The sequence below is a fragment of the Gambusia affinis genome, linkage group LG13 (assembly GCF_019740435.1).
Source record: "Gambusia affinis linkage group LG13, SWU_Gaff_1.0, whole genome shotgun sequence".
NCBI lineage: Eukaryota > Metazoa > Chordata > Actinopteri > Cyprinodontiformes > Poeciliidae > Gambusia > Gambusia affinis.
The window spans coordinates 19,931,827-19,956,834 of NC_057880.1; the positions used below are offsets into that span (position 1 = coordinate 19,931,827).

At 38.9% G+C, this 25,008-nt stretch overlaps 3 protein-coding genes across 9 annotated transcripts in view; 1 reads left to right on the top strand and 2 right to left on the bottom strand.

The window, feature by feature from the left end:
- Positions 1-13,923, bottom strand: part of LOC122842955 (SLX4 interacting protein) — a 43,505-nt gene extending 29,582 nt beyond the window's left edge. Inside the window, exons 1-6 of one of the 4 annotated variants that reach the window (XM_044137283.1) lie at positions 13,204-13,220; positions 12,983-13,051; positions 11,374-11,439; positions 10,891-10,930; positions 1,873-1,962; positions 1,539-1,665 (exon numbers count right to left, since the gene is read on the bottom strand). In XM_044137283.1, the coding sequence (XP_043993218.1) occupies positions 1,539-1,665; positions 1,873-1,962; positions 10,891-10,917 (244 nt within the window). In that variant the 5' untranslated portion in view covers positions 10,918-10,930; positions 11,374-11,439; positions 12,983-13,051; positions 13,204-13,220. The other 3 variants (XM_044137281.1, XM_044137280.1, XM_044137284.1) reach the window with 3 other exon arrangements.
- Positions 13,563-16,619, top strand: mkks (MKKS centrosomal shuttling protein). Its single transcript, XM_044137276.1, has 4 exons — positions 13,563-14,619; positions 15,143-15,324; positions 15,484-15,594; positions 16,151-16,619. The coding sequence occupies exons 1-4, from the start codon at positions 13,641-13,643 to the stop codon at positions 16,577-16,579; spliced, it is 1,701 nt and encodes a 566-aa protein (XP_043993211.1). The 5' UTR covers positions 13,563-13,640; the 3' UTR covers positions 16,580-16,619.
- Positions 16,620-17,811: 1,192 nt separating this feature from the next.
- srd5a2b (steroid-5-alpha-reductase, alpha polypeptide 2b) lies at positions 17,812-24,749 on the bottom strand. Of its 4 annotated transcripts, none has more exons than XM_044137291.1 (6): positions 22,415-24,749; positions 20,766-20,929; positions 20,562-20,663; positions 20,333-20,483; positions 18,922-20,245; positions 17,812-18,819 (listed from the first exon to the last, which is right to left on the bottom strand). In XM_044137291.1, exons 1-5 carry the CDS (start codon positions 22,687-22,689, stop codon positions 20,179-20,181), a joined length of 759 nt encoding a protein of 252 aa, XP_043993226.1. In that variant the 5' UTR covers positions 22,690-24,749; the 3' UTR covers positions 17,812-18,819; positions 18,922-20,178. The 4 variants fall into 4 exon arrangements, with proteins under 4 accessions (XP_043993226.1, XP_043993225.1, XP_043993224.1 ...); XM_044137290.1 differs by having other exon boundaries at positions 20,562-20,684; XM_044137289.1 differs by having other exon boundaries at positions 18,922-20,483.
- Positions 24,750-25,008: the final 259 nt, after the last annotated feature.

The following is a 25,008-nucleotide window of genomic DNA, read 5'->3' on the forward strand; positions in this document are numbered from 1 at the left end:
CCGTTTTTTCACATCTGATCTTTTTCTTCATGTTTGCTGCGTCACCCACACCTGGCTTGTGACAAAGTTTAGATTAGACTTTTTATAGCTTTCTGCCAACCATCGCTCAAAGAACGCTGTATCTCTTGCTTGCTTCTCAGAAAAAGGTTCTCTAACAAAATAAGGTGACCCTGACAGAACAGACGCGTTCATTCTTAGCTTAGATTACACATTTGGATTCTATTTACTCCGCTAACAAGTTGTGACCTCAGTTACACTGGATTTTATGTAGGGTTATTAAAGTAACCGTCATGTGAGTTTCTCTGCAGCTGTTATCAGATTAAAAGTATGTTTTGAAGTTTCTTTCTACTTCATAATCATGCCCTATTTTGTGCCTATCACATAAAATCCCAATTAAATACATTGAGGTTTGTGGTTGTAACATAAAAAGAAATGCAGAAAAAAATTCCAGAGGAACATCTTTGCAAGGCATTGTGCATGTGCATGCGTGAGAGGCAGAGATGTAGCCAGAGGAGAAACTTTATGAGATTGACTGCCCTGTAATCCCACTCCCACAGTGCTGCACTGCTGAGTGAGCCCGGTTTAAAAGTGCTTAAACGCTACCTGTAACAAATGCGTCTGTCTAACAACGCGCAGCTGGAGGTTCCTTAAATGCTAGTCTTAGTTGGTGCTTCAAAGTCAAGTCTGCAAGTCGCTGAGGGAATGTGTAGACTTTTAGAAAAGAAAGAAAAGAATAAATGACCTTAACTGACTTGCATATCTGCATAATTTGTTGATCATGCTCAATGACTGTGCAGGCAATAGCAGCTGTTTTTGATTCACTTTCCACTCAAATACAAGAATGGGCAGAAAGAGTCCACAAATGTCCCACCAACAGGAGAGAAACCAACGCTTACTGCTTGAACAGATCTGCATCTTGTAAGAACAAACATGGAAGACATGCCAAGCCAAACAGCGCAACACAATATAAAAAGTCTCATATCAGCGCTCGCCTCCACGGGTCACGCCCTGGGTGTAGGACTACACCGTGTCCCGACTGGTTGTGTTGTCTTTACACCCACACACCTCAGAAAAAAAATTTACATAAAAAAATGGTTTTGACGGTTTTGTGATTCCTTTCCCATCCTGCTCATGATAATCGTTTCGGCACCATAATTTAATGCAGTAATGGTTTCCATTAACAGTCAAAACAAATCGATAACCTTTCAGTTGATGGAAGACACACCTAAGGCAAAAATGAAGGAAGGCAAAGATGACTTTATTTTGGAGGAATGAGGAAAAAGATTCAGGTGATTAGATTAGATTTCCTTTGTTCGGATCTGATCAGTGAGCTGAAAACCCAAATTCGCCAACCAGCCCAATTCATTTAATGGACTCAGCCCCTATTCAAAAGACAAATGCATCTCTCAGCACAATGTACTTCATTTAAGTTTAAGGTAAGAGAAATATGCATTGGTGCAAAAATTAACACACCTGTAAGAAACCAAGAAATCAGCATCGGACAGAGAGATCCTGATTGGTGCATCTCTCAAGATTACCTCTCACAAAGAAGGCCGAAGCAGGAGCCAACTCCTTCTTCTGTTTAGCTCGTCTTCTAACATGCAGAACCTCTTCATATTGCTTAACCCTCTGGTCCACTGGGTCACGAACAAGGGATGCAACCTCCTGCAAACGGCAGACGTTTGCCATGTAAATATAGGTAAGCTGCTAGGAAAGGTTTGAATTTAGACATAATTGTGACAGGAGTCAAAAAGCAGAAGAGAGGAAGCTCTAGATGACAGGTAAGTACAGAAACTGTACAAGTGTTTGAAGGAGAAAAATTACTTTTTTTCCCTTTTTTTTTTTTTACTTATTTACTTGCTTGGTTTGTACCTCAACTTGGTCTGTGGTAAACCAGCTGGTGGACTCTGGGCTCCCCAGGGGCAAAACATGTAGATCCACCAGCACAGCAAAGTTCCCACACTGTTATACAAAGAGAGAAAAATAGTCACAGGTTGTTGAGCACACAGGGAACAAAGGAAATCAGAGTGTAAGTGACTGACAGCGAGGCAAACCACAACGACCTCCCGTGTCCTCAAACACAAGCCCCAGGCCACTCACAGCATCAGTCCCCTCACTCTCATTTTGCAGTCTAGCTATCTTTACTAATCTCTTCACACACAAAAAAGGTATGACCCTTTCTGTTTCCTCATATTTTCCATTTCACAACACAAAACTATTTTGCAATAGAGCTCTCGCCTCCAGCCACATCAGATTGCAGAAAGATGCTTGTTGAATGCAAAGGTTTTCCGTTTACTCTCCTTGCTTGCGAAGCATTAAGGAAATGGCTGCAGAGTTGACAACAATGAGCTTCCAAAAGTATTCATACCCACATGTATTTATGTGAAAGCCACAAACCTATTTTGTTGGTATTTTACCTGATAAACCAATAAAAAGAACAAAGTGAAGGGAAAAGGAAACAGTGTTTTATTTACAAATAAAAATAGTGGAATGCATCTGTAAGCATTCCCGCTTCCTTTATCCAAAGACATCTTATAAATCAATTGAAATATAAATACAGGTGTTCTGCAAAGGCCCCACAGAGCTCTGTTCAATCTATTATTTGAAAATAAAAGGAGATGATGTAATTAAAATTTACCAAGACACAAGTATTCACCAAAATTCAGTCTGTGAATTAATCAGAGAAGCAGCCAAAGGCATCATGCCAACTCTGGAAGAGCTGCAGAGATCTACAGGTCAGGGGGGAACATCTGTTCGCACAACTATTAGTCCTTTACTTGACAAATTTAGGCTTTATTAAAGGGTAGTAAGAACAAAGCTTTTGTTAAAAGAAAGCCTTTCTTTCGTTGTGGCTTTGAGCAGTTAAGGTTTACCACGATGAGCCATGCAGGGTACACAGCAAACAGATGGAAGAAAACACTCTGGCCAGATGAGACTGAAAATGAACTTTTCAGCCCACATACAAAACCCAATGTGTGGTGGGATACCAGCATGGGCCTGAATGCAACATTCCCACCAACACATGATGGTGGGCACGTTACGCACTGGGAATGATTTGCTTCAACTTGGGAAGCTGGTCAGGGTTGATGGTAAAGGTGTATGGGGATAAATGCAGAGAAGGAAATCTGGCAGAGGTTGTAAAACAGTTATTGCTGTACTGAAACATAAACTTCATGTGCAGACAAAACTGCAATAGAAATGTTTAGTTAAGTGTTAAAACAGTGCATTCAAATCTAAATTAAATAGACTACAATACAACAGAAGGGAAATATTCCATATTGTCCCACTGTGGGGAAATTCAGATGTACCAGCAGCAAGTTACAAATAAATAAAATAAGAACAAGAAACTGATAGTAGGTGCAAGAGCAAAAGTAGTAAAATACTATACAGGTAATAAAACTAGCATAATTCATATCCAAAAAAAATGCATTTGAGTTGAAATATTTAAAAATGTAAAATATTTCTGCACAAAAAACCCCCAAAAATAACCATCAAATTCAGTTTAGAGACTAGAAAATGAACAGGTGCGTTTTTTAAAAAGTATTGATTAAAGAAGGGCTAAATCCAAATGCTTGCATCAAATTTCAGATTTTTATCTGTAAAAAAAAAAAACAAAAGAAAAAAATCTAAATAATTTATTCTTTTCATTCCACTTTACATTATTATGGAGTTACTCCATGTTGCTTTATCGCATAAAAGTCAACTAAAGTTTGTTATTATAACACGAAAAGATGTGAACGATATTTAATTAACAGGCAAAGATGCCAGACAGCTGTTCCATCTTTCTCAGGCTAAAATGACTTTGCACATCAGTGCAAAAGCTGCCGGCAGCAGAGAACAACTGGATGTGGGTCTCGTGTGAACTTCGCCTCTCCCTGGACGAGGAAGTAACGGATGGACTGCGACCACCCACACCCCAGACAGAGGAGCAACCATCGTTGCCCCCAAAAACCCAAAGTGACACTTCTGTGAAAACAAAAAGATCCAAAGTCCTCACACGGATTCCAGGCTCCCTCTGCAGACCTGGGAAAGAGCAGTACTGACAGCAGAGCTACTGGTTTTACAACAAAGAATGTTTTTCCAAACCCAGGCCTTTGTTGTGAGTCAGGCTTGTCCCCTGAGCTTCAGGATCCCAGACAGGATGACTAAATGTCCCAACTCAGACTGAAAGGATGCTCCTCTGACCTTATTCTCAGGATGTTAAGAGAGGTTGTATAAGGGAAGGCTCTGCTACTGCAGAATTTACTCCGCTGCTTTTCTCACAACTTTGCCTCAAAACATTAAAAGAGAATACTGATGATCTCTGCTGTCATAAAACTAGAGCTGGGCTGTGAATGTTTAGTCAAATTGTACAAAAAGCTACATAAAACCACTGTCCAAATAGAGCTGCCAAATATTTTGCATATTCTTCTTCCCATGGGAACGTTTTCAGTTCTCATTGTCTTTCTGTTAGGAAATTAATAAAGTGAAGCTGCTTCCTGGTTTCCCCTACATGCTCAAGCAGAGGAGAGGGCGCCCCCATATGACTGATCGGGGAGCATCTCTATTTCTTCTACAGAGTATTTTCCTAGGGCTCTGCTGTGTGTAGATATAGTGAAAACACAATGCTTTATCTTTGTCAAACTTTCAAAGGGGTGAGAATGCTCTGGACCTAAAAAAAAAAAGCTCCCATGTTATGTCCCACATCCTCCATAATATTTTTTATGCATGCGTCCTGTCAATACCAGCTCATCCCCAATGGATGAGTATTCTCTTCATGTTGTGACCTTTGTCTCGCAGCAGTCCACCGGTGACTGGTGGCCTCTGACAACTACCCATGCATGGGAAAGCCTAGCAACAAAGGGTCAGACCTTGTCAATCAAAGCATGGACCCCAGTAGTGGACTTGACATATGCAAAGTGGGATTCTCATAGAAAGTCTCAAAAGTCTGACTTTTAAAACACGGGAAGAAAAAGTACAAGACTAAAATGGATATAATTTTTTTTCTCACCTTTACTCCATTAGTGGCAAAAAAAAACCAAGATGTTAAAAAGGTGCAAAAACATGGTTGCATAAGAATGCAGAATAGTTTAAAGTAGCATCTCTTGATTCATGTGTTACTTCTTTGACACCAATTGAAATGACTTTTATTAACAAAAAATGGGAAAGCCTAAAGAAGTCAGCTAAGACATTAAGAAGATAATTATGAAGAGGAACAAGTTTGGCTCTTTGGGAACAACTTCCACATGCTTGAAGGTGGCGCGTTCATCTGTTCAAACAAATATATGCAAGAATAGACATGATGATGTCTATACTTTGGTGTAGAAATCATCATGACTACACTTGCTGTTGAATACATTTCTGACATATTCTTTATGTTAATATTGTGGCATTTAGCAAAGAGAATTAGCCAATTCTAACTAACCTGAAACAACAGATGTTTGTAAATTCAGAGAGTGAAGGGGAGAATGGGTGTGTGTCTTTTTGTTCGACGTATGTAAACTGATGAACAACTTATGGGAATCAGTTAAACCTCTCCAAATCAAAAGAGCATTATAGAGTGTAAAGTTGAAGGAGATTGTGCAGCAAGCTAACGCGTTTTCTGTGCTTCTTATTGAGAGTTTTAGGACTGAAAGGCGAACATCGAGCAAAAATTCAGACCAAGTTGCTGTTATCACATGAGATCAGGAGATGAGACGCAACTGGGAACTGGATGCTGATGATCAACAGTGGTCTGGCCTCTTGCACAAAGCAGCATGTGATCTTACAGACCTCTCAGAAACGAGGGGGGGGTGAGTTAGTCAGGAATGCTCACTAATGCAATCATCCTAATGAGAAACCAATTAATTTGCAAAGCAAAAGTGCCGGTTAGAGGAAGGAACAGATTTATGGCAGGAGTGCCCGTCCCTGAGCTCAGACTGTGCTGTTCATGGAGCTTCTGAAGCGTTTTTAAAAAGGACAATTGTGTTGAGTCGAGTGGGCCAGATAACACAAAAAACATTCAAATCTAATTTTACACAAAGGCTCCAACTACAATCTGATCATGTGGGCTAATTTTGTCAACTCCTAGCACAAAGAGTGACCAGTGGTCTCCTGGCTGAACTATGCCATGACCTACGACCCTCTAAATCCTTGCGTATCCCCTATGAAGCCCAAGTAAAATCTCCCTGCAGAGTTTAATGAGATATTGTTGTATATTGAAAGGGATTTGAATCCATTTACTAAAGGGGAAATACCCCACTTACTGCTGAATATTAAGACAAAAGAAACAACCTCAAAGCTCACGTTAATGGCATTATAATTATCTTAAGAACACCCAGAAGCTTTCTAAATCTGTCCCAGACAGTTTAAGAGTATTTCCACTTCGTATAGCTGGTTTGACACGTTTAAGGCTCATAGCAACTGTTGTTATTTTGATAAGGCAGTAAGTTGTAAAGGAAGTGTCTCTATTCAGGGTTTCTAAAGTGGACCAGCACTGCTTTGTTCGCCGTTCTGCACCAGCCTTCAAAATTCCTGAGCAGAGGTAGCGAGAGGCACTACTTAATACCAAATCCTTTATTGTGCCATCTTTTGTGTGCTGTCACTGAATAGATGAATAGGACTGAGTCTTCCCGCAGGCTAAGATTACCTTCTTTATACTTTGTGTCCTTGCTGCCAAAGTGATCAATATTACCCAGTGTTTCCCAAAAGTACCCATTCAACTTCAACTTTTTCACAGTTTTTTCACATTCCAAGCACAAGTCTTGTCTATTTTATGACAAAGTACTGCATCATTGCAAAAATACAAAAAGGGTGCCCTGCATTTGGTGCAATTACAGCAGCTTTGCACATCTAGAGACTGAAATTTGTCCTAATTTTTTGCAAAATACGTCAAGCTTCATCAGCTTGGACAGTCTTGCCACTGATTCCCAACTGGATCAAGGTCTCAACTTTGACTAGGCCATATCTGGGGGTTTTAGTCTCCCGGGAAGGTAAACTTCTGCTTCACTCGTAGCTAGCATTTTGCAGCAGTTCGTTTCTAACAGATTTTCTTCCAGGATTGCCCTAAATTTAGCTTGAGCTCCTCGTCTATCTTGAATCAATTATTTAAAAAAATATGTTTTATTACCAACTAATTTGGTAATTGATTAATCATTAACTGGATTACACAGACTAAATAAAAGCCATTTGCCAGAATACTTTTTTTGCTTCGTTTTGGGGGTTTTTCTTGATAATGTAAATTCATCAAAATAAAGTTCATTTTAGTCTCAATAGTCAGATTAAAATTAACAATTAAGATAAAACTGTACAAAAAATATATTCATTTTGCATTAAAGATAAAAAAAACAACCAAAAACTTCTTTGTCTCAGATCAGCCTTACACTTTATTGATGCTACGTCAAGCATAAAGGGCAGAGCTTCTTGATAGAAATATATTTTTAGCTCTGGATGCATCCTTTATTACAAATGATCAAGAAATCACTAAAGGGATGCTATGCTACTGCATTCTAAACAATAAAATGTAAATTTTCTAACTAAAAAAAATACAGTTGCATCTTTTATTATTGCATATAAAGGTTTGAATGAAAAATCTGCAGAATGTAACAATATTTTTATCCCATTAATCACCAATTAATCATCAGAATAATCAATTACTAAGATAATCGTTAATAGTTCAAGAGGCACGAATGAAAGTCGAAGTAAGAATCAGAGACTAATGTTGCCTCTCCATAGGAGAAAACACTCTTACTTCTGTCTGCAAGCAAACACGTCCTGACTCAACTTTCTGACGGCCACTTTGCCTTTTCTAGTCTTCAGAGTTCTGGTGTGTATCACGTTCAGTTCCCAGAACTCTCTCCACCTTCCCTTATCTCACTCCCAGACCCGGCTCTCCATCCTCCTGCATGAGCCGCTTCGAGTTGGGCACCGGGCCCAAAATCTGGGAGCAGCTTCACCCGCCTCCCCACCTCGCTGCCCTTTGCCACTGCTATCGAACAGTATAAGAACCAGACCTTCTCGGACTGCACTTAGCTCAGAGGCTAACACTAACCAGCCACAGATGTTTACACTGGGAGGGAAGGGGCTGGGGATGCAGTCTCACTCAATAAAACTTGCATCTCTCCCTCTCTGCCTTTGTGTCTCTCTTTCTCTGACTCTCTCCCTCTCTTTGCAATCTGCAGAAAACCCAGGGGAGCTCTTAGAAGTGTAGGCTTGACAGACCTGCTTTTTGGCTTTATTTGCTTCATTCCCAGCTCTCTCTTTCTCTCTTTCTGTGCAGTGAGTCACCTGGGTTTCCCCTAAAAATGAACAACTTTTCTCCTTTCCAATTTCTTAAAATGGCCAAACTACACAGAAAACGTGACTCTTGACTAACACAGACCCAGATGCCATTTAAAATCGGCGGACGGAAGCGTTCCATTCGAGTGCAAAACTCCTTTCATTCATTCAAATATTAGCACACCTGAGTCCGTTTTATTTGATGACACAAAAAACAGAGAGACACAACCCAGGAGTGGAATTTCAGCAGCAAGAACAGACAGGAATATCTCCAGGTAACAACTCGGCAAACAAAGCATAGGCATATACAGGAGAAATTAGTAGACAGAAATCACAAGCTGGAAAGTGTTTGGTCCCATTTGGAAATATACAGAACCTTGCAAAAGTATGTTTGCCACATTTCCCGTTATAATCAGAAACTTCAAACAATTAATAAGGATTTACTGCAACATGCCTTTTTTTCGATCTCTTTTACCCTTACGCCCATAAATAAAATGCATTGCACTCCGACAGGACTACCATGGATCGCCATATTTATACACGGTGGGAGAAGCATCATGCTGCAGGGACAGGAAAGCTAATTAGAGCTATTGAGAAAACGAATGGGTCTAAATAAAGGGCAATCTTGATAGAAACCTTGTTAGAGGCAGCATTAGACTGCAGACAGGAAAGGAGGTTCCTCTTCCAGCAGGACAACAACATTCAGCCATACAGCCAGAGACACAGTGGAGTTGCTTGGACTGAAGCATATTCAAAAATATGAAGAATGAGCAAACAGTTCAGACTCTAGATGTGCAAAACTGATAAGGGACTTCATCTCAAAAGACATCTTTTGCTTGTAACGTGACAAAATATGAAAAGTTCCATGGGTATGAATACTTTTGCGAGGCAAAAGTGCAGCCAAAAGATGGAAAACAGATTATTTTTTTTTTATCTTTTTGTTTTGCTTTGTTTTGTTCTGGGAAGAATCAAATTGTTTCCAATCACAAAAATCTCAAATATTTTGTTCGATGCACTATGTGTGGTCCTCTGTGAGCTCATCTACAGAGTGACAACACTACGCAGCACATAAACCTCTGACATTAAACTGCTCTGCAATACCTCAAACGATCTAGTTTCTAAAAAAAAAAAAAAAAGGAAACATCTCGGCCTCAGACAAGAACTCGGGGCGGCTGGAAAGTCAGCAGTGAATAATGCTAATAGAAGGCAGATCTGTTGCAGCAACGTCCTGCCAGACAAGCAAGCACATCGGTGGATCATGTTTTTAAGTCTGCAGGCCCCCTTTTCGGGAGGTCTGAGAAGTGGCAGGTCACTATATAGTCTAAGCCCTTTTAAGAAGGAGCATACCAGAACCTAGTGCAGCTCTACAGATCCACTGAGGGAGCAGCTTTAAAAACACTTCAGGGAGACAGAATCATAAAACAACTGAACAGCCTTCTTAACATGGCTAAAAATTCATAAAAGTTCCTCAGAAATCCTTTCATAAATATTATGCTATATAGACAACCAACACCTCAGCTCAACAGATTTTCTAAGTATTTAAATCATAAAAAAAAACTTGTTTTGTCTTATGAGAAGTCATGGGCTGAGCTTTGGCTGCTTTTGTTTGGACTGATTCATTTTAACATACTTGTTCGTGGTTAGTTGGTTAAGAGTGGTGGAGGCTGTGCGCATTTTCTCAGGCCGACTAACACAACAGTATCATTATGTGCCAAGTGGGACGGAACATTCCCCACTTCAGGGTTTTACTCTCCCACAACCAGCCAGCGGGGGTGGTGGGTTAACCCGCATGCAGGCATGCATATGAAACAAATAAGGAGACTGAATCCAATATCTGTTCAACTAGGTGCATATAGCATTAGGGAGGATGTGAGAGATCAGCGCAAATGTCTGCAGCCCTCATTCAAGCCTCTCAATAAATGAAACATCAACAAAAAAAGAGAGCAGCAGCTTTTCCTGCACTTAACAAAAACATCTGACATGCATTATTCCTAAAAGGGAAACTGACTGAGGATGAACTGCATGGCTTTTTTTAATAGAGCAAGTTTCTCCTGTGTTGGATGCTTGAGCCCATTAGTAACAGGATCAAGGGTTAGTCAGTGAAAAATTGCACAAGGAGATCAGACACTTAAACACGCCACAGTGGGGAGAAGCTGAAAAGCATATCTATACTCCCCTCTAGTGGACAAAGAAAAATCATCCAAGAATAGAAGAAAAGCTGTCCATCCTGCTTATTCTTACAGATTCTCAGGTGCTTCTCTCCAGCAGTCACTGAACAGGTCGCCTATTGTTTTCATACCTGAAATGCATTATGCATTAGGCATGCATTATCCATAATGCATTTCAGAAAATGATTACCGTAATCGTTTTATAATGTTTTTTAACACAAAGTCTAAATTTAATGTGTAAGTGCAAAACGTTTGTCAGTTATCAAATGGTATGCACAAAAGCCATCATTTTGGATCCGATTATTTTTTTTATTTATTATTCATTTTGAAAATATCATTACAATTTGAGAAACTCTAACATTAACTCTGCAAGGTGTCAAAGGATAGATTTGCTTTTGCATATCAATGTCTGAAAAAATGTTATTAAATGTGATAGACATGCTCCCTAACATCATATTGATTCATGGGTTTGACTTACTCTACCTACCTTAATGACAAACTTGAAGGGAGACATTGCTTCACACCACCTGACAACAAGAACACAGCTTGAATTATGTCTAAAGTATTGACCAAAGATCCTTACAAATACCTTTAAAAGACACAAAAAGAAAATTACTTCTTCAGAAATTTTGTGGACAAATTAGCATAGATTTGAGAAATCTACTTTTCAGTAAAATGAAAAGTAGCTTGTAGTTGTGAAAACTACTTCTAGTTGAAAATCTAAGATTTAATAATATTTATAGAAAAAATATGACAGGGCAAACTATATTTTAAATACTACGTAAATTATGCTTATTTTAATTATTTAAAAAAACTAAAAGGGTATCTTCATTGCCCTTAAACCAGTCTTTAGGAAGTCAAACGTGGACTGAAATAATCCACAGCGATTGCAAAGTATTGAGATTATATTTTTTATTTGCATGACATTTAAATGCATAGCATTTTAACACCATTTTTGTAAGTAACCCACCTTGTTAGGTGATCCAGTTCTAGGTTCTTCTGTAAAATGTGCACCGAGTTGTTCTACACTGCTTACCTTTAAAAGACAAAAAAAAAGGAAATTACTTCTTCAGAAATTTAGTGGAGGACAAACTAGCACAGACTTGAGAAATCTAAGTCCTGTGTTGTTGTTTTTTTAAACACAGCCTCGGAATTAACATAATTGTCAATATATGCATATAAAAATTCAAACAGCTTTTCTGTAGCTTTACAACAATAATGAACCTCAGTATTTCAGAGGTAACAGGTCCAAGAGGCATCACTCAGCACCTCTGCGTTGTGACGGCCTTGAGCTTTTTGGGGATCTCAAGGTTTTCCAAGGCCAGGAGGGATACACAGTCTCTCCAGTGAGAGCTAAGTCTGATACAAAGGAATGCCGAGGTGGAGTTCTAAGCAGGCCACCTCAGCTGACTCCTTTCCTCTCAACAAACCTGTTTGGATATTTATGCACTGGCTCTCAAGGTGGAGTCCTGGGTTGACAATCTAAGGGTCCCATCTTTACTTTTTGCAGATCATGTGGAGTATAAATGTCAGCCTAAAGTCATGACTGTAAGGCTGTGCTCGAGCAGTGTGAAGGGGCTGAGATGAAGAGTCAGCTCATAAATCCATGACCAAGGTTTCCAGCAAGAAAATGGTGGACTGCACTCTTCAGGTCAGGAGTCAATCTCTGCCTCAAGCAGAGGAGTTTACGTATCTCATTATCGTCTTTATGAGTAAGATAAGATGGAGCATGAGATAAATAGACTGACTGGAGCTTTGCCTCTAGAAACATAGCTGCTGCTTTGTCATGGTGAAGAAAGAGTTGAGCTAAAAGGCCCAGTTCTCTATTTACAAGTCCCTCTAAATTCTGACTCTCAACTACAATTATGGGACATGGATGATAACAGGAAAAAAAAAAACATGAATCCAGGCATACATGGCTAAAATTGGATGATTGGGTTCAACTATAGATTGAATATCAAACTCCATCATCAAGGCAGAGCCACAAGAAGAGGTGTTACTCTTCTGCACTGAAAGTAGTCCAAAGGGTATCTAAAATAAAAGTTTTTCAAATCGTTCACTCTGATTTAAAGTATCAGTGAGCAGAGGAATATAATTCAATCTGGATTTTTATCAGAATTGCTCATTTGCAAGTTATTACAAATAAATGAAATACTTTATAATTTACAGACTGTAATTATTAAGCCATGAAAATAAAGTGAATCAACGTTTGGCCATTGCTATAGTTTAAATTTTAAACAATTAAAATAGTTCAGATTCCCTAAAAACAGAGAAATAGTCCTACAGTAACAACCGCTAAACACAAAAATGCTAAGACATTTAGCTACAACCACTAGATTGGTATAAAATTAAGGTAAAAAATAAATGCAAAAAATAAGAGTGTCATAAAGTGGCATTTTACAATTTTAAATTCAAACCTCGAGTATTTTATTTCCTTCAGTAAACAACTAACTTCAATAAAGACAAAATCGCTGCCATTAATATATATAAGGTTGCTACTTAATGGCATCACAGTTACACACTATTAAATAAGTCAGACAAAACATCGCTGAAGTGCGAGATATGTGAAAATTTCATACCGCCAAACGTTTTGAACGACATATGCGAAGCGCCGGGAGATGACGTCAATTTATTTTGCTTTCCACTAACTGCCATAAATATGAGAAATTGTTTTTACTGGGACGATTCGCAAAACAGACCCTAATCAAAATATAAAATAATGCACATAAGTTATTATTTAACTCTTCTGTGAAAATATAAATAAGCGAGTAAAATAAACGAATCAGCTTGAGGGAGTTACTGTGAAATGCGACGGGCGGTCACTGAGGACCGTCCGTCGCGAGGCGGTCCTCATGTTGTGGCCGATCGTAATATGGCGGCCATATTATGAGTGGCAAGCTTACAAGACATCTGTAGGACTAAATACTGTAACCGCTACCATGGAAACGAGTGGTGGTCGTATTTGTGCCTGTTGTTCTTCTCTACTATGTCTGTCGTTAATTTAAATATTTTAAATAAAATCTTTATTTTATTTGAAAAAGAATAAAGCTTTTAAAGCACTGCAATATTTGTTAATATGTTTTAAGCATGTGTGTAAAACCTTTGCAGTTTTTTGCTAATGTTTTAGTTAGGCAGTGTTAAGAACCACGAAGTGAGCAATATCGAGTTTAAGCCCTTACATTTGAAGCAGCGTAGATGTATATAGCGAGTAATTTAAGTTTAAGTTAGCCTTCACTGATGCAGATGTCTCGACTTGTGAAGAAATCTCCCTCTGTCTGTACGGATCTCCCTCTGAACAGCTCAGATGTTTGTAACAAACTCCGCCTGATGAAGGAGCTTCTCAAGTCTTCTTACGGTCCTACTGCCAGGCTGAAACATGTTCATAACAACATCGGAGGGGCTGTAGTGACCACCTCCACCTCATCTGTTCTCCTTCAAGCCATTTCCTGTTCTCACCCCATCATCAGTCTGATAAAAGGCTCCATTCTGAATCACGTCTCCCGCTTCAGTGACTGTGGTTTGTTCGCTTCTGTTTTCTGTCTGTCTCTAATTGAAGAAGCAGGGCGGTGTGGCCTCAGGAAAGACGTGATAATCAGAGTATACAAGCACCTTCTGTCTCTCTGCACTGCTCATCTACAACAAGAGGACTGTGGTTGTAAAGTCAAGCTGGACTTTTGCAGCAGCCAGAGTTTGATTACTTTAGCTCGCAGTGTTATCTCCAGCAAACCGACTTGTGTGCTTTCAGAACCAGAATTAGCACACATCAGCAGGCTGGCTGTTCTAGCCTTCCTACTGACTGTTCCTTGCAACATCGTGGATAAAGTCCGGCTTGGCAGAACAGTTACTATCCCAATAGAGGGACACTCTGTGCTGGAATCAGCCGTGTTTTCAGGCCTACTATTGGACACGCCTGAAAACATTTCCCTTGGCAGTCTTTGTAGTCCACTGCGTATGGTTCTATTCAGTGCATCTTTGGCTGGAGATCTTAGTGAACTTGGAGATGGTAGGATCGAGGTGCATCAGGGTGTGGACACTGACTCACAGATCTTGGATCAACTTTTGGAACTTGGAAAGCAGGTGCTTAAAGATGATGTGAAGTTATTTGTGTGTCAGAAGGTCATCCACCCAGTGCTGCAGCACTACTTGAGATGCAATGGTGTAATAGTCATAGAGAGACTTGGAATCAGCCTCATGGAGCCACTTATTCAGCTGACAGGTAGGACTTTGTGTCAAGCAAATATACAGATAAGTACAAATACTATCTAGATTGCATAATATTGCTTCAATGTATAATAATGGTGAAGGGGATGCAAAGCATCTCTGAACATAAATTTTCTTCTTGGAGCTTTTTTGTACAATAGCTTTTGTGATTTATGTTCTCCGTGTCCAGTCGGTCAGATTGGACAGTAAATTTACTATATAGGGGATTTCTGAATTCATTGGTGGTATTCACTGAATTTTATGTAGGAGTATCAGAGTAAGGGAGGCTAAACTCAAATAAATAGACACATTTCAGATTTTTATTACTAAGCAAAATTTAAGAAAAATGAACAAATTTCATTTCATTTTACAATTATCCATTACTTTGTGTTGACCTTTCACATATAATCCAAGTAAATCACATTGTGAGTTGTAAAATGACAAAATGTGGACAACTTAAAGCTAATTGCACTGTGTTTCATCAACATGTGTAGTTTGCAGTTAAAGTACATTTTGCTCCTGGTTCACTTATCTAATAGGTGCTCAACCTGTGGCCACACTCCATACCACAATCCCACGCACAGCCTATGGGGAGGTCCATAATGTCAGTGTCAGGCAGTTTGGATCCAAGACAAAGATACATTTACACCCTGCTGGGAAAACAGCCACCTGCACCATGATCCTCTGCCACAGGAATGAAACAATGCTAAATGAACTGAAGGTAAGATAAAATAGAAACTAGAGCTGCATTGTTAGTTTTAATGCATAACATAGGTTAATAAAGAAAGTTAAGGATGTAAAATGCATGGTTGCGCTATTGTTCTTCAATGATATATGCCTCTTTGTGCCTGTCTTCTAAAAATATATTTTTTAAATGTAGCTGGTGTGCCAGAAGGCGGAGCATGTGTTGAGGCTCACTCTGAGGGAGCCGTGTGCTTTACTAGGAGGTGGCTGCACTGAAACCCACTTGGCTGCTTATATCAGATACCAGGTCAAAATCCTTTCCATTTATCAATTTTTCATTACCTTTACTAGGGCTGGACAATAAATCAGTAATAACATATATCATGATAGGCACGGGATCAATGTCAATACAGAATATATCTGATAGAATTTTCAATATAGAGAATATTCACCGAACTCTTATCCAGAACCACACGGCATTCTGGGAGGTGTAGGCAGAGGAAAGATTTTAACCACTCAGCCTCTCACAGTTAGCTAAGCAAGGTTGGTGGCATCTGTTAACTCACTCACCCTTTGGTTACCTATCAAGAACCTGCAGCTGAGTAACTTGTGCAGTATCAGTTCCAGGTTTGTCACCCTGCCTCAGAACTGCTTAAATTCTTTTAGAGAACAACAGCATGTAGCGAAAACCGGATAAGAGAAAAGGTCACGTTACTAGTTTGTCAGTATCTCAGATATTGAAATTAAAAATAGATATCACCTGATCCGAAACGCTTATATTGTGATATGTTTTTCAGCCATATCTTCTAGGCCAAAGTTTACATTAATCTTAGCTTTTGTAATGATAATATCTTCTTTTACAGAGCAAGAATGATGTTTCAGAGCCCTCACCTGTTTTGGGCTGCTCACAGACGGAATACCTTCTTGCTGCTGAGGCATTCTGCCGCTCTCTGGAGTCGGTGGCCACATCTCTAGAGCACGACGACGGGGCTTCTCTCATCGACCTGACTCACGCACACCACTGGACTCTCCCTTCAGATGTTACAGAGGAACACCTGAAGGACGCTACAGCACTCTGTGGCTGTGGAGTGGTACAAAGCTGCCAAAATAGAAAGTGGAGCTACCTAAATACTGAATATGCAGAGTTCTCCCCGGCACCCTTGTTAACAGCAGCACCTCTGCAGCCGACCGTACTCGACTCCTTCACAGCGAAAGTTAAGGCGTTAGAAGTTGCAGTGGAAACTGCTAATCTTGTACTGGATGTGAGGTATGTCATTCAGGATATGAACTAACCAAGGCGATGTGTTATCAACAATGAGATAACGTCACAGACACTCTTTTGTGATTATTTTTATTTTATTATTATTTTATGTAAACAGTAAATTACATTTTTACTATTATTCAGCATGCAGAACACTCTGGCAGTAAATTAATACACATCAGAATAGCATCCCCACTGTAAAACAGAATGGTGACACCATCATGCTTTGGGAATGTTGGTCTTCAGGAAGTTACAACCACCTCTTCCATGGATCATAAAGAGTATTATCCTCAACTCCAACATATTTCTAACCATATGGCCAGAAAGATATATAAAGAGGAGCAGCAAAATCAAATGAGGAGGATTAGCAGAGCTTGTTAACAACTTATGATCTCATCCAGGACATATTACTGTGGAACATCGTGTCTACTGCCAGACATTGAGCTGTTAGCATGTCATGACAGCTTTCAGAATGTTCTTCAGTCTTCAGTGAGAACACTTTTCAGATTTATTACAACACTGACTGCTGCCAAAGATCCTTCCTGTCCACAGCCTCACCATCCAGGACAACCTTTTGAAGACACTTTAATATCAGTTACAATATTTATTTTTTCTTTGCAATAAATTATTTTTTAAATTAAAATAAAGTTTGAAAAGTGCAACACATAAACACAGAACAGTTTTGCTCATGTACTGTTTGCAATCAGCAGAGCGTAATTGAATATTTGGAGTGGTGGTCAAAAGTTTATATGCATTCATCTTGCGCTTCGGTCCCTCAGTGTTTGCAGCAGGATGCTGCATTTCTTCTATAAGTCTGTTTTGGAGTATGTAATCTCTATGGTCATCATCTGTTGGGGCAACAGCATCAGAGCGAGGGACAAAAGAGTCGGTGAAAAAGCTCAACAAGCTGATATAGAAGGTTGGCTGTTTGCTGGATTGCCCTGGAGATGATAGTGCAAAGAAGAGCTTTTCATAAAACCAAGAAAATTTCAGACAATCTTTAGCATCCTCTTCATCATAACAAAAACAGTTTTTAGTCAGAGGTTTCTTCAAAGCTGCTGTAATACAGACTGCTACAAAATATCCTTCCTATCTAGAGCCATCAGCATCTACAACTGAATAAAATTTTATAAAATGAGTTACAATGTTGAACTACGAAATAATACCAGAAATAATGGTAATTGGTCTGAAATTTTATAGTGCTTTATCTAGTTCAGAGGGTCAAAGTGCTTTACACTACAATTAATCATTCATTTATCTGACAGATGGACCATGGATTTGAACTAGCAACCCACCGTTTACAGAACAAACTCCTGCCTCACAGAATCAGAACATCAAACTTTTTTATAAAAGTGAACTGGATATTACTCACCTTTAAATAAAAACTTTCGCAAATTTTCATGAAACACTGAATGGACTTCCACTTTTTTCTTCTAAAGTTTTTTTTTTAGTTACTTTTTTGAAATATATATTGACTATTTACAAAAGAAATGTCAAATTCTAATTAAATAATACTTATTTCATCTCTTAAAAAATAAATAAAATTGCAGTTTTGATGTGGGCACATATAATATATAGTAAGTTATGAAATTTTCTAAAAAGAAAATATTTGCTCCACTGACCAATAAAACAGACCTGAATAAAAATACTAAATGCCTTTACTCCACAGTTTTCTTCCAGTTCAGTCAAGTCAAGTCAAATTTATTTGAACATCATATTTTAGCAACAAGACAGTTTAGAGTGCTTTACACCATAAACACATCACACAGTATCCAGTTATGAAACAAGTAATAAACATTTCAAATACCATAATCAAAATCATCACATAAATATAAGTCAAATATAATCATCAATGTTCCTGTTACTACGAATCAAAGGTAACTCTAACACATGAGGGTTTAGCCTTGATTTAAAGGAACTCAGTGTTTCAGCTGTTTTGCAGTTTTCTGGAAGTTGGTTCCAGACTTGCATATATCACCGTATAGTGCATATTGGTGTATATAACATCTAGTGAAAAATAACACTGTTAAGAGTTGCTGGTGTTTATTTGTGCGTACAGCCATTTTGGATTCCTAAATAAAAGATGGCACTCGTACCTGCAATTCTGAGAGTATCCACAAGGGGTCATAAAGCAAAAACAAGATTCTGTCATCATGGATGCAGATTCCTAAAGCCATCTGCCAAAACAAGAGTTTGCATGCTTACTTTCTTTCTTGGTCACAGGGGATGGGTGCCTTTCTCCAGTGGTCATTGGACAGATCCCCAGTCCATCTCAGGGCAACACAGAGAAAAATCACCATGGAACCACACCTTCATATATACAAATTTAGATACCATTTAATCTAAAAGTTTGTATTTGAATTGTGGGAGTACCAGGAGAGAACCATGAATGCACAGGGAGAACATGTAAAGTCCATGCAGAAAGACCCCAGATAGGGAGTAAAACCCAGCACCTTTATTCTTCCAGAAATGAGAATCTGCAAAATCCAAACACATGGTGAGAAGGTAAATTCAGCTGTTTGACTCATGTATGATGAAACATGAATGCATTTAGAAGTTGAGGGACTGAAGCTGTAAAGCAGGGGTGTCAAACTCCAGTCCTCAAGGGCCACTGTCTTGCAGGTTTTAGATGTGCCACAGGTACAAAACACTGGAATGAGATGGTTTAATTACCATCTTCTTGTGTAGATCAGTTCTCCAGAGCCTTGTTAATGACCTAATTATTCTATCCAAGTGTGGTGCAGCAGAAGCACATCTAAAAGTTTCAGGGCAGTGGCCCTCCAGGCCTGGAGTTTGACACTTGTGCTGTAAAGGGTGGACTGGAGACACCTGACTAAATCCTCCATCAGGGGGCAAATAACAAGCATAGATACGATTTGATAAAGAATGAGTTTGAGGTAAACATTAACTTTCTTAAAAATAGTAGAGGCCTCAAACACATCCATGCGGGTGCAGCAAACATCTGTATAATACACTGAATTCATAGTGTTTTTCTTATAATACTGAAAATTCAAAATGGTTTAAAAACCCTAAAGTGCACAAAAATCACATTTTTCTGGTCACACTCACTGACACACACAATTGCATACACTGATATGCAGACAAGTAGGTAACTCGGGGTTAAGTGCCTTGAGCAGTGGAACATCAACATGTGACAGGAGGAAGCTGGAACCTACATTATTATGTTTTTATGGTGTGAAGCACTTTAAACTGTCTTGTTGCTGAAATGTGTTATACAAATAAACTTGACTTGACTTGACTTGGAACCCACAAATTCCTATTTCAAAATTATTACTCTACTCAGTGAACCACATCTGCCCTCAGGTGAGGAGAGTGTGTTCTTTTTCTTCAAGGCATGAATACATCAAGGGCTGCACGGTGAGAAAATTGGGGCAATAAAGTTCTGGGTTTGAATTCCAGTCTGCAGGCTTTGTGCATTTAGTTTGCATGGTTTCCTCGTTTATGTGTGGGTTCCCTCTGGGTACTCTGGTTTCTTCAGGACAGCACATCTTTAAGAAGAGCCATCTTAAAACTCGAGATCCCAGAAATATGCATATAAAATGTCTTGTGTTTAGTGTTCTAGAGCTAAAACTAGAACCGTTCCCCAACGAAAGGTAAGGAGAGGATGTTTCAGAAGATGAATGGAATCAAAGCCTTTCGAAACCTGGGGTATTCTTTAAAATGTTCCGTATAAAACCTGTAATGAAGATAAAAGAAATTAGGAATAAAATAAACAACAGTACAAAAACAGGGATCATTAATCTTTTGAAAATATCGTAGGTACTTGTGATGGTAATAGGCTCTTGGTCCAATAAAACAGAGGCTAAAGACAGCGATTGAGAATCCTGGAAGGGACCATGTCACTATGGCATAGCCAAACCACTCCACCAGCTCCCCAAAGTAGTTGGCACCAGACACATATTCAAATAGGCCTCCTGCACGAGATTAAGGTACCCAAGTGAGTGCAAACACACTTTGGAAGAGAGTTTACTTGAGTGTAATCAGGTTCATACCAGCTGGAATTTTGTAAACTATCTCTTTAGGTTTCCTCAGGTTGCGCAGAATGTAATCGCTGTGTATATTAATGGCCATTCCGATGTAAAACACCACTAAGCCTGAAACAACATGCAACACAACTAACATTTCACAAGTCATCTTATGTTTAAAAAGGATTTAAGATGAGCGGGGGAGGGGGGTAAAAAAGAGCGTGTGCTTACCAATTGTATAGCAGTAGCCAGCTGTCCATTCCTCATCAAACTGGGCACAGTGCAAAAGATAGTGACCCTGCAGAAAACCGTTCAACAAGCAGAAAAAACCTGCTGTGGCCATCACACTCAGAGGGAAAGGCTGTCCTCTGGTCAGCAGGGAATACACAAATGTCCTGTGATAGACAGACAGATAACAGAAAGAGAAGGTAGACCAAGATGTAGAGGTGTAATGTTACCACAGCTCATATCCTGGATATGTTCAGCCTTTCCTGAAATCAGTCCCGGAGTTTGGAGGCAGAGTAGGTAGGCACAGAATCCAAGTTGCTTGAGGTTGAGTCTGAAGTGCTTTATTTGGCTAGCAAATTAGCCTGACCTGAACCTCAAAGACAATCTTTGGAGTATTGTTGAGAGGAAGTTGAGAGGCTGCAGAGCCAACAATATTGATGAGCAGAAGGCTGCTTTCAAAACAATCTGGGCTTCCACAGCTGAGCCACAGCTTGATCACTTCCATGTTAAGCTTCACTGATGCAATAACTCATGCAAAAGGAGAACCAATCAACTATTGAGTGCAAATACAGTTCATCACAATGTTATAAGAGAGCGAATCAGTAAAGATCAAAATTGAACAGAAATAAACCCTTAAAATACGTCTTATGAATCTACTGTCTGAGCTGATTTACTGAAATAAATTAACTTTTCTAACATTTCAAGATGCAACTGAATGTAAATCACTTTCCCATTGCTTGTATTGTCTTTCAGGTAAGATGACTGAAGTTTTCAAACATAAACAAGGTCAAATATGAGCTCTAATACCCCAGTACCAGGGGCAGAGCTTACCTTTTTCCCCTACACTCATTACTGCTCGTCCCTCCAGTTAAACATAGACATATTTGGCATAGACAAAAATGTCAGATTCTTGGAAGCTAAAAACCATTAGAGTTGAGCAGGAAGCATTTGAGTTTATGTTCAAGGGCTGCGGGACACATGTCAGTGACCAGAACCTTCGTCAAAAAACATTGTAAGGAGTTCTGGAAGTGGCAAAAAAATTATATATTTTGGTAGTTCAGGGGGAAAAAATCAGTAAAATGTGTCTAAATTTGGTGTAAGCTTTCTTCTTTTACACTGGATTTCCAAAATCCAGTGTAAAAAAAGTGGAAGTTAAAAAAAAAAGTATTGTTTTATTGTAAATGGATGAAAAATAAATGTGGGTATTAAAATAATACAAGCATGTAAATATGTAATAATAATTTTATTATGTTTAGTAAGTGAAAACACAGGAATTTGTTTAGTTAATTTTCTCTAATTTATGTCAACTGCATCAATCTTTGCACAGGTTTATATTTCTAAAATATAAAATATATGTTTATATTTCTGAAAGATTTCTGTACTGTATAGTGCAAAAATATTCTGGCAAAGGACAAAAAGAAAATCCGAGTTATATTATGCGTCATCCGCATTTTTAACTAAAGCAGTATCCCAAGGGTTCGCTTTATTTTGATACCAAGATTATTTAAATAGTTTGTCATTGCTGAGAAAAGCTAAACTAGATTTGGGTATGTTATTTTAAAGACATACTTCAGAAAACCCTGTGAGGCTTATGAGGTTTTAAATGCACTCTTATTAAGCATCCTAAATTAAGCCTCTCTCTTTACTCTTACCTGTGGAAATAGTGCAGGCAGAAGGTCTTTAGCAATATAGCCCTCCCCATAGTAGAATATTGGCGTGAAAGGTGCATCAGCAGCAGAGGCATCAGAAGAGCTGGCATCTCCTGCAGGAACCAGGCAACTCTGGCAGGAACCATAATAGCCGGAGTGCTGGGTTTCATGTGGCGCCCATAGGAGGCTTGTGCCTTCCTGTGATTGATCAGGTGAAGAAGTCCTGCCAGCAGCATCCCCCAGCTCAGATAGTTCACCACGCTCTCATAGCAGTGCATCTTGCAGGTCTTGTCCTCCACACTACAGTAATCCTTTCCAGTTCTGAACTAATCCTGAGTATCTGTTTAAAGCTGAATGGATGTAAACAGCCTCTCTGTGACTCCTCCCAGAGAATACAGCCAAAGTCTGTCAGCCAGCCTGCTGAAACATGAAAGTGTTCCCTTTTTCACAGCTTATGTACATATTTTGCCTGAGGCGAGGTTATGATTATCCCGCCCTCCCGAGCACAAATTTAGGTTTTGCAGCAAACCCAGAGCAACAGCCATGGAGTCATCTGTGACAGATGACTTCTGGTAAGAGCTAGCTTCATGTTAAAACTCCCTAATCTACAAGTCCATCCAGTTAAAAAGCTCACAAAGCAACTGGGTCAAAGAAAAAAAAAAAAAAAAGAAAATCTGATTGTTTTAACAGATTTATTTGTGCATTTGCACATTATTTTCTAAATGAAATTGGACCAAGTGATTAAAGCTTTTTAATCTCCTCAGCAACTGCTTGGATTACATGAATGTGGATGAGCAAATCGTTGGCACGCTTGTCACATTGCATAAACAGTACTGGATTTAATAGATGAGAAAAATGGAAAATAACTGAAACACGTTCAAATAAAAACTGAAAAGACTCCAAATGGTGAGAAGCAATCTGATTTCAACAGTAAGGCTCACAGGAAACTACAGAGCTGAAAGGATCATTACCTCCTGTTGTTGCTGGAGACAATAATCATAAATTTTTTGCCGGTGGTGTCAAGGATAATGCAAATGTAATGAGATTGAACTGGAGTGCTTTAGAAGAAGTTATGCTTCTTTTTAAGTGCTTCTCCTGTTTGGTGGTGCTGCCCTGATTACACAAATCCTTAAATTAGATCATCACTGAAAAGTTAATTTAATTCATTCATTCAATTTAAAAAGTGAAACTAGATTTTCATAGAGACCAATAACACAACATGATTGGTCTAATTTCTAGAGCAAATAACTTAGAATACTTGAGACAAAAACTTATGTTTTGAGTAAATAATTCCTTAATATTGACAGAAAAGCACTGGTTCTGCTGGCGGATTATGTCACTTACATCATTGCAAAAAGTTGTCATAAGTGAAATAGGTTTTTTTTGGTTTTTTTAAATCAACCTGGGCTAATTAAGAAATTATTTAGTTAAAAGATAGCACAATTGAAATCAGGCAAATCTAAGATATCTGAAACTAAATCAAAAATACTTCATAAAATGTGTTTTTGCAGTGTATATTTTAGGTGTCATGTCTTCATTTGGAATACATCTAAATGGCTAACAGCTAATGAAAACCCAGCATTTTGACTCTTAAATTAATAAAACAAGGCTTTTTAATACAGAAAAGTTATGATCCACATCATAATGGGAAGAACTGCTGACTTGATGGTTTTCCAGCAGAGTCATTGACACTCCTCAAGGACGGTAACCTCATTGCTAAAGCAGCTGGCTACAGAGTGATGCATGCAACATATCAAAGGAAAGTTTGGCAAAAGGAAAAACTGTGGTAGAGAATAATGCACAAGCAAAGACCATTCAAATGCTTAGGGAGATTCACAAGGAGCCCCACAGGACATGAACTACAGCTGCTAGAAGCAGAGATGTCAGAAGCGTCTTATATGGGACTAGTAGGACAAGGATTGGACTGTTGATTAGTGTCCCAAAGTTCTCTTAAAATGAAAATAAATTTTGTATTTTGTAAGGCAAATAATCTGAGTTGCTTGAGAACCATTGTGAAGTTTCAGTGACAATTTGGGTGCCATGTCACCTGCTTGTCTTGGTCCACTGGGTTTAAAAAAAAGAAAGAAAAATCAAGTTCAAGACATTAAGTCTGACAGAATTTGAACTTTTTAAGCACTTCCCCTCTTCTGACAGGCTTTATAACGATGCTGATTTCCTCTTCCAGCAGGATCTGGTGTCTTCCCACACTGCCAATGGTTCAAATGCTGGTTTATTACATTACTGCACTCGAGTGGGTAGTAATGCAAACTGGGTTGACCTCAACCCCATGGATCCTCTATGGACTTTAGGTCAGCAGGCTGATGAGACACACCAGACCCTACAACGCAGATGACCCAAAACCAACCATTAAAGTAACCTGGGTTTCCACTACATCCCAGCAGAACCACAGCCTGAGCTCCTCCATGCTGCATTGATATAGTAACTAATGCAAAACCCAGAATATATAACCATACTTTTCTGTATTAAACATTCTTTCTCGTGTTTCTTTATTTGCTGTACACTACAATCAAATTAACTAAATTTATGATTTACCTGTTCAATGATATTCTAATTTTGTCTCAGAACAATCTATAGAG

Coding starts and splice junctions, on each gene's coding strand:
- srd5a2b (XM_044137288.1), bottom strand. CDS start 22,689: ATGCACTGCTATGAGAGCGTGGTGAACTATCTGAGCTGGGGGATGCTG. Junction 20,685..20,765: donor TGGCTACTGCTATACAATTG/GTAAGCACACGC, acceptor GTGAAATGTTAG/TTGTGTTGCATGTTGTTTCA. Junction 20,484..20,561: donor AGTTTACAAAATTCCAGCTG/GTATGAACCTGA, acceptor AATCTCGTGCAG/GAGGCCTATTTGAATATGTG.
- mkks (XM_044137276.1), top strand. CDS start 13,641: ATGCAGATGTCTCGACTTGTGAAGAAATCTCCCTCTGTCTGTACGGAT. Junction 14,620..15,142: donor GCCACTTATTCAGCTGACAG/GTAGGACTTTGT, acceptor CTTATCTAATAG/GTGCTCAACCTGTGGCCACA. Junction 15,325..15,483: donor CAATGCTAAATGAACTGAAG/GTAAGATAAAAT, acceptor TTTTAAATGTAG/CTGGTGTGCCAGAAGGCGGA.